The sequence below is a fragment of the Vicugna pacos genome, chromosome 23, assembly GCF_048564905.1.
Source record: "Vicugna pacos chromosome 23, VicPac4, whole genome shotgun sequence".
NCBI classification, from domain to species: Eukaryota; Metazoa; Chordata; class Mammalia; order Artiodactyla; family Camelidae; genus Vicugna; species Vicugna pacos.
The window spans coordinates 17,166,445-17,183,167 of record NC_133009.1 but is presented as its reverse complement, the minus strand read 5'-3'; the positions used below and the strand labels follow the sequence as shown (position 1 = coordinate 17,183,167).

At 37.9% G+C, this 16,723-nt stretch overlaps 1 protein-coding gene across 11 annotated transcripts in view; it reads left to right on the top strand.

Annotated features, from left to right (window-relative positions):
• Positions 1 to 16,723, top strand: part of RGS7 (regulator of G protein signaling 7) — a 247,172-nt gene that overhangs the window by 123,014 nt on the left and 107,435 nt on the right. For 5 of the 11 annotated variants that reach the window (XM_072948552.1, XM_072948551.1, XM_072948550.1 and 2 more), the window contains exons 4-5: positions 7,379 to 7,460; positions 16,485 to 16,559. The exons of 5 other annotated variants lie outside the window; for them this stretch is intronic. In XM_072948552.1, coding sequence (XP_072804653.1) covers positions 7,379 to 7,460; positions 16,485 to 16,559 — 157 coding nt within the window. The remainder of the gene's footprint in view (positions 1 to 7,378; positions 7,461 to 16,484; positions 16,560 to 16,723) is intronic. One more of the 11 variants, XM_072948555.1, reaches the window with a different exon arrangement.

Sequence of the window (16,723 nt, the reverse complement as noted above, 5' to 3'; positions counted from 1 at the left end):
CCTGTTTTTTATGGTCCAAACATCAGAGAAAAAAAAATCTTTGGATGAACACTCCATGCTGATTGTTGAACTGTGAAACAAGAGATGACCTTGGGTAGGACAGTGTCCAATCACAGCATTGCTTTTCCCCAGAATTGCCTTCTCAGCTTCTGAGGTAGCTTAGAAGGTTGCACTGGTGTTATATGATGACCCTCTCAAGTTCAAGGGATGAAATCAGTGGTGGGTATTTGAATGTTCTCATATTCTGGACATTCAATATTTCATTTATTCTAGATTGTGGTGAAATAAACCTTCACCTATTAGAGGAGCTTACTTTTCTTCAACAGAATGACTGGGAAGTTACTGTATTTCCAGATCAGCCACAGCAGGAAATAAACCAGAACGCTCTTCTCAGCTCATTGTAAATGGTGTAGGTTTTCATTAAACTTGAATTGTGCCATCCTTGTGAAACAGCCCACTGAGATCAAATAAGTCTGCAAGACTGCCTCTTGGCAGCTAGCAAATGAAAGTGTCCCTATCAAATCAGATTATTAAGTGGGTTTGAAAATTGAACTTACTAAACATTCTCAGGAGCCAAAGAGGCTGGTGCCTGTTCCAAATCAGAAATTAACTGGGAGTTCCTAGTCAGTCATTCCTGCATTTCATATATTTCTGTCTTCCGTCTTTTATTAGCTTTGGAAGGTTCCCCATCACGAGCACATTGATACTTAAGGAGTTGCATCTTTTTGCTGCTCTTCTTTTGCAACTTAATTCCATTCTTCATCAGAATTGGTCACTTTTAACATGCTCTCATCCAAATGGCTTGCTGCCAATTGGCAAGAGCAATATTTGTAGTTAGAAGAGTTATCTAATATTGCTTATTCTGTGTGGGTTTGGCTAACCTCATGTCTTTTTTTAAACTACTTTATTGAGAGATGACTAACATAAAAAGCTATACATATTTAATACATTCAACTTGACGAGTTTGGAAGTATAAACAGGTTAAACCTTCACCAATATCTATGACATAAACATATCCATCATCTCCTAAAGTTTCCTCTCGCCCTGTTTATTTATTTACTTACTTGCTTACTTACGGTAAGAACATTTAACATAAGAGCTTCCCTTCTAGCAAATTTTGAAGTATGCAATACAGTATTGTTAACTATAAGCACTGTGCTATACAGATCTCTATAACTTGCTCATTTTGTATAACTGACAGTTTGTACCCTTTGACTAATATGTCCCATTTCACTGTCATCCCAGCCCTTGGTAACCACTATTCTACTCTCTAATTTTATGAGTTTGACTAATTTTTAGATCCCTCATATGCATAGTATCATACAATATTTGTCCTTCTGTGTCTGTCTTCTTTCATGTAGCATAGTGTCCTCCAGGCTCACCCGCGTCACAAAAGGCAGGGTTTCCTGCTTTTTTAAGGCTAAATAGTATTCCATCAGCCTCAAGTCATAGGCTCAGGAAAGCATCTTTAAATCCATTCATTCCTGCTTTTTTTCCTGTCTGCTCTTTTTTTTTTTTTTAACATTTTTATTGAGTTGTAATCATTTTACAATGTTGTGTCAAATTCCAGTGTAGAGCACAATTTTTCAGTTATACATGAACATATATATATTCATTGTCACATTCCCTCTGTTCTATCCTTACTCTTAGTAAGTTTGATAATAAAGGAGGCCCTAACCAGTGATGTGTTGAGTTACTCCACTTGCATAGAAATAGGAATTATTATATTTCATATGACTGGATGTGGGATTGTTACTCATACGTTATTGTTGTTTTGGTCCTCTAACTGGGTACACGGTTCTCTTTGATGCCTTGTTGTTTTCAGGCATGTGTATGAAAACTGCACAGTATATATGAGCTTAAAATTGAAGTTGCCTTTAAATGAAATAATTTGAATATGTCCTGCCTCTTACCTTTTATTCTTCTAAGGGTTGTGTGAATATTTGTTAGTGTCATAGAGAAATGATCTATGTAGACTTAAACTTATCTTGTGGGTAGCTGCACAGGTAAGAAGAAAAAGGAGAAAGCGTGGTTATATGGACTGGCTCAATGCAAGTTTTAATAAGTACATATTTTGCATTGAAAAGTTTTTGAGAACAGTTTTCAAAGTGCCTTATGATTTAAACCTGTTACATCTGAAGTCAGCTTGAAGATAATAAGAGTAAGTAATGTGGACTATTTTTCTGGGGAGACTGTAAGACTATGTAGGTAATTTTAAGATGCTTCTGAGAGTCTAAGATGCTCTTTTCTGAAGCTGACATCTTGCTGTGAAATATTTTTCATCTACCATTGGAATGGCTGGCATGGATTCTTTAGAAATCCAGAGAGAAATAGATTACTTCTGAAAACAATTGTAAAATATTTTGGCAGGAATCATGCTTGTAATATTTTGCTTTTATAATATCCCATAGATAATTCAAGAATCCAAAGGGGAAATTTATGAGCAGTACATAAGGAAGAACAGAAAGTATCAGTAGTTCTTAAAGTTCAATTCTGAAAAAATAAATTCTTGGAGAAAACAAGAAATGTTGACTATATTTGCAAGCAACATGAACATTTGCATAAAGCCAGTCCTTTTTTTGTCCTCTTCTTGACGCAACTCTCCAACAAAGTGACAGAGCAACTGGCATCAAGTAACTACACAGTCAGCCACGCTGAGGAACAGGAAGGGAAACTCAACTGTCACATAACCAAATAGATATTTAAATTATCTTTGCTTTGCGTGATTCTTCACCCCATCTTGGTTGTCACTCTCATTGTAAAATAGCACCGTGAAGTGATTAGAAATAGTAGAGAATTCTAATGTCAGCCACTTGAACTCTCTGGCGTATGTTCTAGATAATTATTTTTCTATAGATAAAGACTACTGGGGAAATGATAAGTTTAGCTATGTCTTGGACTCTCACCATATTTATAGAGAAATGGCTTATTTTAAATTGTAGTTAAATCAATTTGATGTGACCAAGATGAAAAGCAAGCTCTTATTTTTACCGGAATGTTAAAAGAAACAATAACAATTGAGAATATTTGAATGCTTTGATTTCAGCTTTAGCTTTCGTTATAGTTCGTCATGCAAACTCAGCCCAGGAGCTGTTTTCTCTTTCAGGGTAACTGTAAATGGTGGTGCCATTTCCCTGGAGTACTTTTTGGACATCTGAATTTGCTATTTTGTATTTTAAGTGAATATTATATTAAGTGATTTTGTCCTCCACTCCAAATAATGCCATTCTAGAGAGGGGAAATTCTGTCCACATCCATAAATAAGTCTATCAAAGTCTACAAATAGGAATCCTCTCTGACTACCAGATGTGTTGGTTTTGTGAGTAGTTCGATCACCTTTCACTCAGAACATGGTGGCTTCTCCCTCTGATGTTCAGCTAGAGCAAAGACTCTTTCCAACACAACAGAATCACTTTATTGTTGTATGAACAACAGCTGTAAGTAAATCTCTGGAGATGAACTGTTCTACGTAAGTTATGAACAGAACTCAAGAGCAAATCATTAACGATGGCCAAAACATAATTTGCTGGACAAAAATCATTATGCCTAAAAAAAAACAGATTTCTGTTCTTAAGGAGCTTTCTGGAAAAGACTCTAAGAACCACGATGAATGTCTAGTTCTCTCATCCCTACCCGGGAGTCTGACAGGATTCATGGTCAAACACAGGGTGAAGGCACAACCATGTAGCCAAGATTCTGTGAAGAAATATTGAACCTCACTAGTATTGTAATTTTTTTTAGGGTTTTGGGGGGAAAGAACAATTGATGTATATATTATTTAATATTTCCAAAAACCACTCTTACATTTTTACAAAAAGGAACTGTGCATGGCAATGTTGGGACCATTTTGGCATGGTTAAGGAACAGTATAAAAGGCAGAAAACAGAGTGTGGCCATAAACAAACAACTGTCTGTAAGTCTAAGGAATCCCAGCTGGTGTTGAATTTTATCTTCTTATCTTTAAGCATCTGGACTCTTCAGATTTAGAGATATGCCAAATTGTTCCAAAATGTAAAAATCTAAGCCATGAAAGAAAGAAAAATCCTGGATGAGAAAAACCAGCGCATGTGAAGAACTTTCTGGAAATTTATCAAGAGGGAGAAAATTTAGCCATGTAGAAAGTAATACATTTATAAAAAAATAATGCAAAGTCAAGTCTGGGGCAAGTTTAGCATTAACAGTTAAGACTCATGAAAGGAACCAGAGGATCACCAATAATCTAGTTCCCAAAGTTGCTGCTTCATTGTCTTCTTTTTACTGACAAAACCTGATGAGGTTTTTGTTTGTTTGTTTTTTGTTGTTTTTGGGGGGGGTGTAACTAGGTTTGTTTATTTATTTATTTATTTATTTATTTATTTATACATTCATTCTTAGAGGAGGTACTGGGGATTGAACCCAGGATCTCATGCATGCCAAGCACACACTCTACCACTTGAGCTATACCCTCCTCCAATGAGGTCTTGACTAAGGCGTTGAGTATAAGATGGGAAGAAATTAGGCAGAAACAGAAAAGTGTCCTACCCATATTTAGAACCATAGAAATATGAGCTCCTTGGAATTAGAGCTATTTCTGCCATTTTTAAAAAATCTAACCTCAAGGCTGACTTAACAGAGTTAGAAAAAATTTGATGAAGGAGCATCCCTTGAAAAGGCAGCTCTAGGACATAAAAGAGATATTAGAAATCTGTGTAGCTTAGATAATGAAAGGTAGAAATTGTTACTGGTCATGTGTTAAAAATATAAATAGTTTTACAGGGTTGGGTAGCTGTAGATAATGTGTACCCAAGAGATGAACGAGAAAAAATGGGCTATTTGAGCTTTATCTTTAACTTTTGATGTTGGTGCTACTGGGAAATTCAGTATTTCTGTGTGTGGCACATAGAAAATGAGCAATAAATGGGAAAATTATTATAGTTAATACCAATAATATTATGACTTTTATTATCACCTTCAGAGGTCCTAATTAGGGCCAGATTTAGACGTTCTCTTTCTTCCCAGATAGGTCATCTGTTGCAAGACTATGAGTAATTACATGTGTCCGAGGCTCTGTAGCACACGGCACAAGGATTTTTAGTAGGTCCCCAAAAGGTATTTGTTGAATTCCTGTTACTTTCATTAACAGATAAGTCATTCCTCACATTTTCAAGGTACCTTATAGGTTTTAATACTCTTTAATGTGTCCTTAGCTTTTATTCCTCATAAGTAACTGAACATATGAAATTGAGATCTTCTAGGGAGATAAACGCATGTTAATTGCTCTTTTCATATGGTATCATTTGAACTTGAGATCATTACACATTGATACTGATTTTTGTCCTTAAATAAATCACGTTTTGACTTTCTTAACTAATTTCTTCATTATCATGTCAGTGCCCAATGGATTGTGCCATCTGGACTATTACTGAAAGAATAAAATGGTGAAAGTCAGAGGCAATCTTGCAAATTTGTTTTGGGAGATTTAGCTGATGCAGACATATTAAATTTTCATTTTGTAGTAGTTATCAACTCCGGAAATCCTCACCAATGTTGACTTTTCTTTAAAGCAACAGACCTGAAAACCTTTATTTTGTTCATTGGTGAGTTATTTTCTAAAAATTATAGAAATGAGAGATTTCTAAAGAAAAACATATCAAGTTGGAGCTTTACTTCTTTAATGCATTAGAACAACTTTCTTTTGGAAGGAGAGCAGAATTGACTATGGAGATAGATACTTAGTTGGGATGACACGAAAGCTTTAATTATCTCCAAGAATGAATAAATATTAATGACTGCATAGCTGGTCTGGATTATTTTGTGAAATGATGAATCAGTACACAGTGTTTGACTTACACTATTTTGCTCTGCCTTTTTATCTTGATGGTACTATCTGGTTTTTCTTCATCTCTCTCTCTCTGTCTCTCTCTACATACTTGTGAGGCTCCCATTTTTCACCTCTGAGAAATTCTAGGATAAAGAACTATCCTGTCCTTACCCCCATCCCATCCTTTTCACATCCCCAAGCCAGCACATATTAATCATTCCTTTCTTTGGGTTTTTCTAGTACTATGTCCTTCTTCATGGAATTTATTTTCCCTGACATTTTGTCCTCAACGAGCATGTGCTATGATTCCTTCTAGGGGCTGTAAGCAAGAATAGTTTCTCATTTCAGTTTGTATCCTCAGGAGATTCAGTGTCTAATGTAATGACTTCTCTTAGGATAGCTGATGTCCCAGGCATTCAGGTACATCCACAACAAATTTCACTTCTTGATTCGTTGGCAGTGGGAGGAGCACTCAGTGTAATTATTTGCTCTGTTGGCATCCAGCACGGAGTGATGCTTTTATCTCAGTGGGGAGCACTAGAAAGATGGAAACTCTGCTTTGCTGTCTCTTACTGGGTTTCAGGATGGAGACTCAGGATGGATTCCAGGGTCGAAAGCACTCTCAATTTCAATTTTATTATTTGGTTTAACGTGAATTTTTAGAACATCAGACATTCCCATGTTCAGGTGTAAATATTCTTCAAAGCCTGTCTGGCATGGTGGAAAGAGTATATATATTCTGGTAGTAAAGAGACTTGGATTTTAGTCCTATTTCTCATATAACAAAGGAGAACGTTATGTGTTAAGTAACAGCTCAGCTCTGATGCATTTGAGAATATGAATGTTTTGGTCGTATCTGCTGCCATAGCAACTACCACCGTTTATTGGAGCTTACAGTGTACTTGATATTCAGTAAATATTCACTTTTTAGGTGTCTTCTTTTATGTATAATCGTCTTTACAAAGATAAATAAAGGAAAGTTCAGAGAAGTTAAATAACTTCCCCAGGTGATAGTGTCAGTAACATTCTAGGTATTTACACCATAAACACATTTCCTGCAAGTAATTTCACTACACAGCTAACTGGCTGTACAGCCATTTTGCTTTAAAATTTAAAAATAACTGGTTGATTGACAGTTGTGGAGTTTTATTACCCTAGAAAATGATAGCATACCAGTCTTTGCAAATCCTTTGGTGAGCCAGTCCTCCCTCCTACCCGTCAGAATCAGATGTTTTCGAAGTTAAGCAAGTGTAAGAGACGAGTAGTAATTCCCAAGAGCCTCTGAGAACATTAATAATTGATTCTTTAGACAATTTAGATACAACATCTTGTTCTCTCTTGCTGTCTTTCCCATATTTATCAAGTGTTAGAAGCTGGAGGCAAAAAAGAATCAAGTTCCGCCTATCCCCCAGCCCCTCAAGTGGTTACATGATTCCTGATGAGTGTAAATTTCTTGAAAACGGTGAAAATTTTAACAGTATGTGGCTTACATTAGCTCACCAAAGGATTTGCAAAAACTGATCTGTTATCATTTTCTAGTGTGATGTAACTGTCAATCATTTATTTTATCTTTTACAGCAAAATGGCCTCAGGCCAGTTAGTTGTACGGGAAACTGCTTGCAGGGAAGATGTTTACGGGAAAATAGCGGACACGTGTTAGGTAAGCTGTAGAGCTGACATTTGAATCTAGGTTAATCTAGTGTGTGTGTGTGTGTGTCTGTGTGCGTGTGTGTGTCTGTGTATATATACATATTAAGGTAATAAATATCATTATATATAGTGTGATGTTACATTATATATATATATATATGTCTCATGATCTGATTCCACTAAATAATTTGAATTCTCCATCTTTCCTTTCTTCATTCTGCATTTAGTTTGAAAATGCCTCTTTTTATTTTACAAAGAGATCAGTCCAGTAAAAGACTTCTCAAGATAAGATGAGTAATAATCAAGGGATTTTTTTGGTGTTTGTTTTTTGGGGGTTTTCTTTTTTTTTTTCTGAGACTTGATTACTTTACAAGCATTATAGTTCACTCATCATAGTACCTGGGTGTCTTATTTAGGAGGTAAGTACAGTTAGTGATGGAGGAGAAAACAGCATTCTGAGCTGTCCTGAAGGAGAAGAGTGAGGTGGAAAGAAACAGAACAAAGCAGAGCACAAACAGGACAATGGCTGGAGGGCTAAACAGGGGACTAGGCTTATGTCAGCTTCCCTGGGGACCCATCACTGCATTAGACACACTGGCCCACCTCGCATCCCTCCTTTCCACTGACTCTGAGCAGCGTCAGACCATGAACAGGAACCAACCATGAACATTCCCAGAACTGGGGCACATCAGAATTCCACAGCAGTATGTCCATCACTTTACTCCACATACCACCAGGGTTATCACGTGACGTGATTTGCACATTTGTTCTTATTATCGATCACCACAGAACAGATTTGTATCCCAGTTAGCCACTTTGTCTCTTTCATTTATTCTTTGGGTCAGATGTCTACTAACTCATATCATTTGCATAACTTCTCAGATCTGTTTCCAGGGAAACAGTTGTGCTTTCTGTGCAAGTATAAGATTTTATGCTAACTCCCCTTTGTCACATTTTGTTACAAAGAGATATTTTGGGCCTTTCTTCCTCAGAGCAAATTTCATGTTAGGAGTCTTCCAGGTGCCATCTGTGGAAGGTACTGAGATTGTAAAGGACTGGATTGCCTGTGAAAGATCTGCTTTCTCTCTTTCTCTCCCTTAGCAAAGACTTGTTAATAAAAAGTTAATGAGTCCTCGGTATAAAAGCTTTAGTTTTTAAAGCTTTTTGCTACCTGATATCTTTCTTAGACTAAGACTTAGAGAACCCAGAAAAGGAATTCAAAATAGGACTAACATTTTCTTTAAAAATTTAAGGATCTTCCTCTTTTGGATGAGAGGAAGGAGATTTCTTTAAATATTTGACTTTTCCCCCTTTCTGTTGTTGGCAGCCTTCAGATGTACACATCTCATTGAAGTCATTCCAGGCTGAAAGCCTTTATGATCAAATACCAGAAAGCTAAAAATAAGTATTCTACTCTTTCTCTAGAGGTTATTGAATGTTTCTCTTAACCTTTCTGGTCAGGTGGCCTTTTAGGAAGAGATAGATGTTAATGATCGCTGGAGGCAAATGTGGTGGAAGATCAGTAAATAATTCAAAAATAGCTGCACTCAAAACCACCCTTCAGTGCCAAGCAGTCTGGCTTGTTTCACAACTTAAATAGTTTTGAAAAATGGTGTGCAGCCAAAAGCCCAAGGCCAGTGTTATGTTACACCAGTAGTAGCTATTGTATTTGATGGCTTCAAAGCCGTCCTCCGTTTTCCTGGCACCATCTCCTTGGATTTCCTTTGGGTAACTATTTCACCCCACTCTCAGTCCAGGTGATTTGAGTGGGGCGAGTCAATCAGGATCAAGGGTGACAGGAGGGAATGTGACTCAGGCTTGGCAAATCAGAGACTCGTGGCCAGGAGTTTTGCTACAACCATTGGAGAAAGAGACCCTTTCTTTCTGCAGATTGTTAAGCTGGTAGGTGTAAATGTAAGGTGAAATTTGTCTGAAAGTGAAACCAGTATAGAGGAGAGCAGAGCCATAGAGCAGAGTGAAAATTGGTCTTGACAACAACTTTTTGAGCACCTGGATCCAGCTGTACCTGAAGCTTTTCAGCTACTGAGTCAATAAATTCCCACTTTAAATTAGTCTAAGCTAGACTTCTGGTAATGAGTTCTGAATTATACATTCCTCTTAATTATCTTCAATCCTCATCTTTTTCCAAGGGATTCTTTTGCAGCTGCTGCCAAACTTGGTTATTTTCATTTTTTAGGGTGGGGAGAGGTTTCTTTTAAAGTTGCGTGTTTTTATTTCTTTGGGTTGCTAAGCTAAAATAAATCATCATTCTTTCCCTCTTAAACTTAGAGCAAGCGAAGACACAAAGATAGTCAATTTTTGTCTTTTTTATACCTCTGAGGTCTATGGCCTAGACTCGACTTGTCACAGTTGCAGAGATTTCAAAGAAAGAAGATGACATTTATAAAGAATGTTAAAGGGCGAATTAATTTCACAGGGTATTGCCCATTAACTTCTTAATTATGTGACTATAGTCAGGTTTCTGTGGCTTTTTCTTCCTCCTAGAAAGAAGTCTGGTAATACATACTCTTGATCCTACTGCAGTTTTTCAGATTCACCCCTTTCTGAGGGAGTTTCATTACAATATGGACCATGGGAGGTAAAAGCTGTGTTTTATTTACTCTCATATCATGTGTCAGTGGTCCTGGTATGGAATCCATGGTCAGAAAATACTTGCTGAACCAAACTGCTTTATCTAACTTTGTCATCAACGTATATATTTATCCTACAGAGTCTCTTCTTTAGTGATGTTTTCTCATTGAGCACCTTCTACAGTCAGATTTTGTGAAAGACATTCATGATACAAAAATGAGGAGGCATATTCCACCCAAATGCACTGCTCATCAGCATGGAAGAATGACTAATAGAGTGTATCTCCTTTTCTTCCCCAAATACACAGACGTGACTGTTTGAAATGCATTAACCCGCAAGGACAAGGAGAACAGTCAGGAGAGAATGAAGCAATGGATCAAAGACGCAATTGTTTTTTGTTTTTTGTTTTTTGGTTTTTTTGGAATAAGAAAAGTGATGGAGAAGTAAGTGTTCACATTTAGCAGAGCAGAGAGAACTATAACCCACCTTCCAACCCAGTGAGAAATAAGCCAGTTTGCCCTCAGAACTCAGTACTGTGAAAAACTTAGATGAGCAACAAGGCTGAAAAGAGAGAGATTTATTGAAACAGTAGGTCTAGAACAGCTGGATCCCTAGGACGCTTCCCCACTCCATTGCAACCTCCCAGCAAAGTCGGTGTTTTATGTTCTAGAAATACGGGGCAGCTCCTAAGCTGAGCATGCTAGGTGCGGTGGGAAGAGCTGGACTGGAAAAGGTAACCGCAAATCTATATTAATGACTTTGGTCCCTTTTCCCCGGTTTGCCTCCAGGGTGCTGGCGCCCTGCCTAGCTGGGGACTTGGGGGATTCCCCTCTGGAGTAAGACGCTGGCCCCCAGAGCCACGGCCAATGGCAAGGACTTTTAAAGTATAAAGGCATGAAATTATATAGGAAGACACGTGCACACATACACACACACACCTGGAGAAAGGCATTGATTCAGCTTCAGTAATTCAGCAAATACTTCTTTAAGTTGACAGACAGCCCAGGCCCTGTGGAATCCAGGGTATCCTTAGAGTTTCCAAGACTGGCTAGAGAGAGGAGTATGCTCTCTTTCGGAATTTAAAGAGTGAATGATAGAACTTAAAATCTGTTTACCTGTATATTCCTCATAATTTTAAACTTAACAATTTTATTCTGGGCTTTTGATTGACAGATGCTAAAGCTTTCATTGGAAACAATGGTTCTGTATTTACATAATTCAAAAGTAACTTAAAATTTGTATACTTTGTCCTGTCTAAATATTTTCTATGCGTTACATTTTTCTTAATAGTTCTTGAAATCATGGTCAGCCTCTTACATTGATGATCACCCCTTCTAAGATTTTATTTTTTTGGTCTGGTGCCTTAGGTCAGTTTCATTACTTTTGATCTTCAAGTTCCTTGAGATCAGGACTCTGCCTCACTCACTTCTATATCCACACACACACAGATGCTAAACACATGCTTGTTACCTTTTTTGCATGTCTATTGTTGAGTGGTCCTGGAGTCCTCAAGCACCAGCGCAGTGTCAGGTGCTTGAGCAGTGTATCAGGCATCATTTTATTTTCTATATTTTCTGATGCTTTGACATCTTGGGGCCTTGCTAACCTGTGAGACGCTGCCACTTCCAGGGCTGACCAATCTGACTGGTGCACAAATGCTCCTTTCATAAAGAAACCAACAAACCCAAGGCCCACATCCCCACCACTTCCTCTTTCTGGCTGTCACAGAGCTCTGACACTTTTTTATTTTATTTAATTATAATTATCTTTAATCTCATGCATGTTCTGTGAGGCACTGATATGTCCTGAATTGTGCCCACCCTCCCCAAATTCATATACCGAAGCCCTACTCCCCGGTACTTCAGAACATGACTGTTTTGGTGTATAGGGCCTTTAAAGCAGTGCTTAAGTTAAAATGAGGCCGTTAGGGTTGGACTCTAGTCCAGTCTGACTGGTATCCTTATAAAAACTGGAGATGAAAACACACAGAGAGGTACCACAAATGGGTGCGTACAGGGAAAAGGCCACATGAGGTCACAATGAGAAAGTGGCCGTCTGCAAACTAAAGACAGAGGCCACAGGAAAAACCCACACCTGCTGCCACCTTGGTCTTGGTCTTCCAGCCTCCAGAGGTGTGAGAATATAAGCTTCTGTTGTGTGGGCCATCCAGGCTGGAGTTTTATGTTGCACCAGCCCTAGCAGGCTAGCATAGGCACAAAATAGAAACTGAGGAATTCATTAAAAATTAAACCATGTTCTTAGACCAAATCAGCCTTCTGTTCAGGACTAGTTCTTAGCAGAAACCGTGGAATGTCTACTAAATTAATGTTCTGAAATGTGAATGGCTATCTTTTTATATTGGTGATGTTTAAAATACCTGGCAAGGCACACTGGCTCTGTGAAGTACCCTGTTATGCAGGATGTAATCAGTCCAGTCCAAAACCTCCTACCTAGGAAGTGAGTTAGAAAATTAAAATTGCAGTGTGCTCCTCCGTGTATAAACTAAGGTGAAATCCCAACAGACATAGGAAAAAAAAATAGTTGTGGCACACGAAGTTTTCATGGAAAATGCCACCCGCCACCAAGATAAGTAGAGAACACATGTTTAGTAAATATCAGGAAAAAGGAAGACAGTCCACCTTTATTGATTCAGTTTTTACAAAATGTGCACATAATGGAACCCCAGCGTTCTTGTCAAGCTTTTTGAGAAGGAATGGACATTTTTTTAAATCCCCATCATTCATCCCTCTGAGTTATGTGAATGTGATGAATTTTGTTTCATTTTCTCTTCTAAAGAGGGGACTATCCCACATTGTGCTCTGTAGCCAGTTACCCCAACATGGTTGCCTGTTGGGCTGTTCTTGCAATATTTTCATGTAGCGGCTTGCTAGATTCCATGTCAAATGTAAATATTGCCCATTCCAAGCGTGCTCTGCACATCCTCTGGGTTTGTTCTTGTGCCTGCTTCTCAGTGGGACAGCTCTGCCCACAGGGCAGTCATCCTCCTCTACAGGCTTATCTCGGCCCTGATTAAGCCCTGAAGAGGCATGTCCTGATGGCACTCATCTTGGACTCAGCCCATCAGTTCTACTCCTGTCCAGGTCATTTAGATGGGAGCAGTCACCTATGCATCTTAACAACTAGGTGAGAAACTAACAGTAGAAAACATAGTTTTTTATTCTGATTATATTGATCTCTGTAACTATTAATATATCTTGCCGATCTTGTACTTAGAAAAAGTTCTAATTTCTGAGTAAGTTTCTGGTTTTTCATGATTGTTTACTCACTGAATGTGTAGTTATCCAAAGTCCTGGAAAGATAGTTCTCAGTGGTCCTCACTCAGTCCCTGCTTACTCAACACACATTGGTAAGTGTCTGCTAAGTGGCAAGCTAAGATCATGGAATAGAGTTAAATCAGGACAAAGCTTATACTTAAGGAGTTTCCAGTCTAGTAGGGGAGAAAGATAGATACACAATGATCTTCATAACTCTGTGTCATAAATACTACAATAGAAATAGAAGGGAGAGCACCGTTAAGTCAAGCCGCAACGCATCACAGAGATCATTCCTTTAGCTTCATCTAACTACTGTGACAGTAAGGCTTAACAATACTCAACCGGTGACTCCACACAGCTAATTAGCAGTTAAGCCCTTTGGGAAATCCAGACCTCCTGATGCTAAACTGTGCAAAGTAGGAAACACTGTATTTCAGTCCAGAAAGAAAACATTTCTTTTCTTCTCTTTCCACCAAATCAACAAATTAGTTCATTAGTTGTGCCACTGATCTCAGAAGCTCCTTAACAACCAAGTTTGGCTGAAGAGTCTATCTTATTTCCTTCTACAGCAAGGTAAGGGGTAAGCAGTTCAGTTTTACCTTAGCCAGGGAGTCTTAGAATAATGGTCCACAGAATGCCTCTAATGGATTTCAGTTTTGGTGTTCTTGTTCCTAAGTCAATCAAGTACCTTACTTTAAGTGCTTCAGTGACGGTCTCTGAGTCTTAGATGGGATGTTAATTATTATTTGAGGAGCAAAAGATGAGAAGTAGGCAGTGGGGCTCATCTAAAGAGATGAGGGTTCTTAAGAAAACAGAAAGAAGGCTGTACAAACTATGTTTTGCAGGCACAGTGTTGCCCATTGTAAATATTTAATTGAGATCTCATAGTTTTATTTTTAATAGTAATGAACTTGGTGTATGGGTAGAGAGAAGCAAACAGAAGTGAGCTGTTCAACTAACCATTCAACTACAGGATAGTCCTGCAAGCGTAGTTCCTTCATTCGCAGTGTCTGTGTTGCAGAGACCAGAGCAAAGCAGAGCAGAAAGTGTATTTTTCCTCAGCATGATTGCTCTAGTGAACCATCCGAGAATGGACTAGATGCTTCAGAGTTCTACGGCTCTTTGTAACACGGATCAATGGGACATGAATCAATGCATATACGTTTCTGATTGCTCAGCCATCGCTCACATAGACAGTCTTGAGAGTAAACTGAAGAATGCCTTCATGGGTAATGGTTAGAGTTAGGAGTGATACCAAGATCAAAATTTCATAATGGTAGTAGTTGAGTGTTCTTGCGTGAGATAAATAAGAATATCATTTACTACATGATTCATTTATAATATGTCCTTTAAGTTGCACTTACTTCTGCATCTTGAGATAGTTTATATGCTGTTTTTTACCATGCTTTGTAACTGCTCTCTATGTGGTAAATAGTTCTGAATAGCATCATTGAAGTGCACACCAAATGCCACATAGTGCTCTAAGTGCTATGTACGATTTATCTTCTTTAATCCCCTGAACAATTCTGTGAGAGAAGTATTAGCCTAGTTTAATACTTGGGAAGTTTGAGGCTAAGAAATAGTTCATCCAACGTCATTCAGCTAATAAATAAATGAAGTTTATTTGCACATAGATAGGCAGATTCCAGCTCTTCCACTTGACAATATACACTCTTAATAAAGCTATTGGATGGCTAAAACAATATGATATTTAAAACATAGATATAAACAACATAGAGTAATAGATGCTTTCTGCTATTGAACATTAATTTTGTATCCAAATTTTCTGATAACTTGAACTAAAATACAGTAGTATGTATAATTCCCATTGATATTAAACGGAAACATAGTGTTTTTAACCAAACAACGATGAACTTGTTGCTGGTGCCACATTGTAAAGGGGATTTAACAGCTGACATTTTATACAATGTTAAGGTTAATGTCTTCAAGAACAGCATTTCAGAAAAGAGTTTTTATGGCTCCTCTATAAAAGGTGGCAAAATGGGATGGGGGTTAAAACTCGGAGAGCACCCCTCTGAGTCAAGTCTTTTGCCAGGTATTTGTGTGTAAATTTTTCCATCTGAACAGCTACTTTGTCATTATTCCTTGCTATTGTTCCAGTTTTATGGATGAGAAAACCAAGACCTACAGAGATTAATTGGGTTGTCAAGCTTACACAGCTAATAAGTGGTGATGGTGTATCTTTCTCATTCCAAAATCCACGCTTTCTTCACTACACCATGTTTAAAATACAATGATGGGTCAAGCTAGAGTCTCATATATATGACTTTCTAGTGATGTTGCCCTTAAAAGAAGTGATTTTGAAAGAAGCTCTATCACTGGAATCCAGTGTTTTCTGAATACATCATACAGGAACCCCAATTAATTAAAAACGTAAAGTTAAGATATTCCCATTAAAGGGAGTGTGCGCAGAGCTCCTGTCTCTTCCCTCTTCAGTAGGAATGCTAACGGCACTCCAGGGGTTCAAGGACTACTTGGAGCACTGGTTTAAAATGCAGATTCCTGGGCCCATGACCCCAGGTAATCTGATTTGAGGCTATGAAACTGTATTTTAAATAAGCTCTTTAAGTGATTCTGATACAGATGTCTTGGGAAAACACTGATTTGCAAAATTCACAGCCTGCCCCTTATCTGATTTCCTTCGAGTATCAGTTACCTAGGTTTTTGGACAAGATCTCCAAGATTCTTCAATTTGGTAAATTTTGCTTGGATTGCAAAAGCAAATGCTGATTTCATTGATTACAATAACACCATCATTTGTAAATGTAATGGAAAAAAAACAAAACAGAGCAGTGCCTGGCACAAAATGGGCTGTCAGTACTATTTGCCAAATGAATGAATGGATGAATGAATGAATAGTAAAATTGCAAGGATTGCTCCAAGTTGGTAAATAAGAAGAGACGCAGTACGCGGGCCCAGTGCAAAAAGATACTCAGTTGAGTTAGGTAAGATAATTGTTAAGAAAACTAAAGGGTGTCATGGATCAACATCTGAGTTTTTATATCTTTGATTTCTTCTTAGTGATTTTTTTCTACTTTTAATATTTGCAATAATTTACAATGAGATTAATTAATCAGCTTTACTGAAACTCAGCAAAGCACTAAATTGAAATCCTATTAATCCTCTAAACATCTGTTACTTCAAAGCATCTTCTGGAAATAGAGGATGTCATCTAGAGAAAAGAAAGGCCAGTGAAACAGAAAGTTTTAAACGGCTGTCAAGTAAGTAAATCCCATACTTTTAAAGAGAAGAGTTCCTATGATTAAAATGGCTGTTTTGGGCCCTAAATTACTCGCTTTCTGAGATTCCCATGCTGAGAAGCTGTAATTCTGCTCTGAATCTCTGTGTGAGAGCCTGCAGTTATCCTGGCAATTGATCAGGCCCT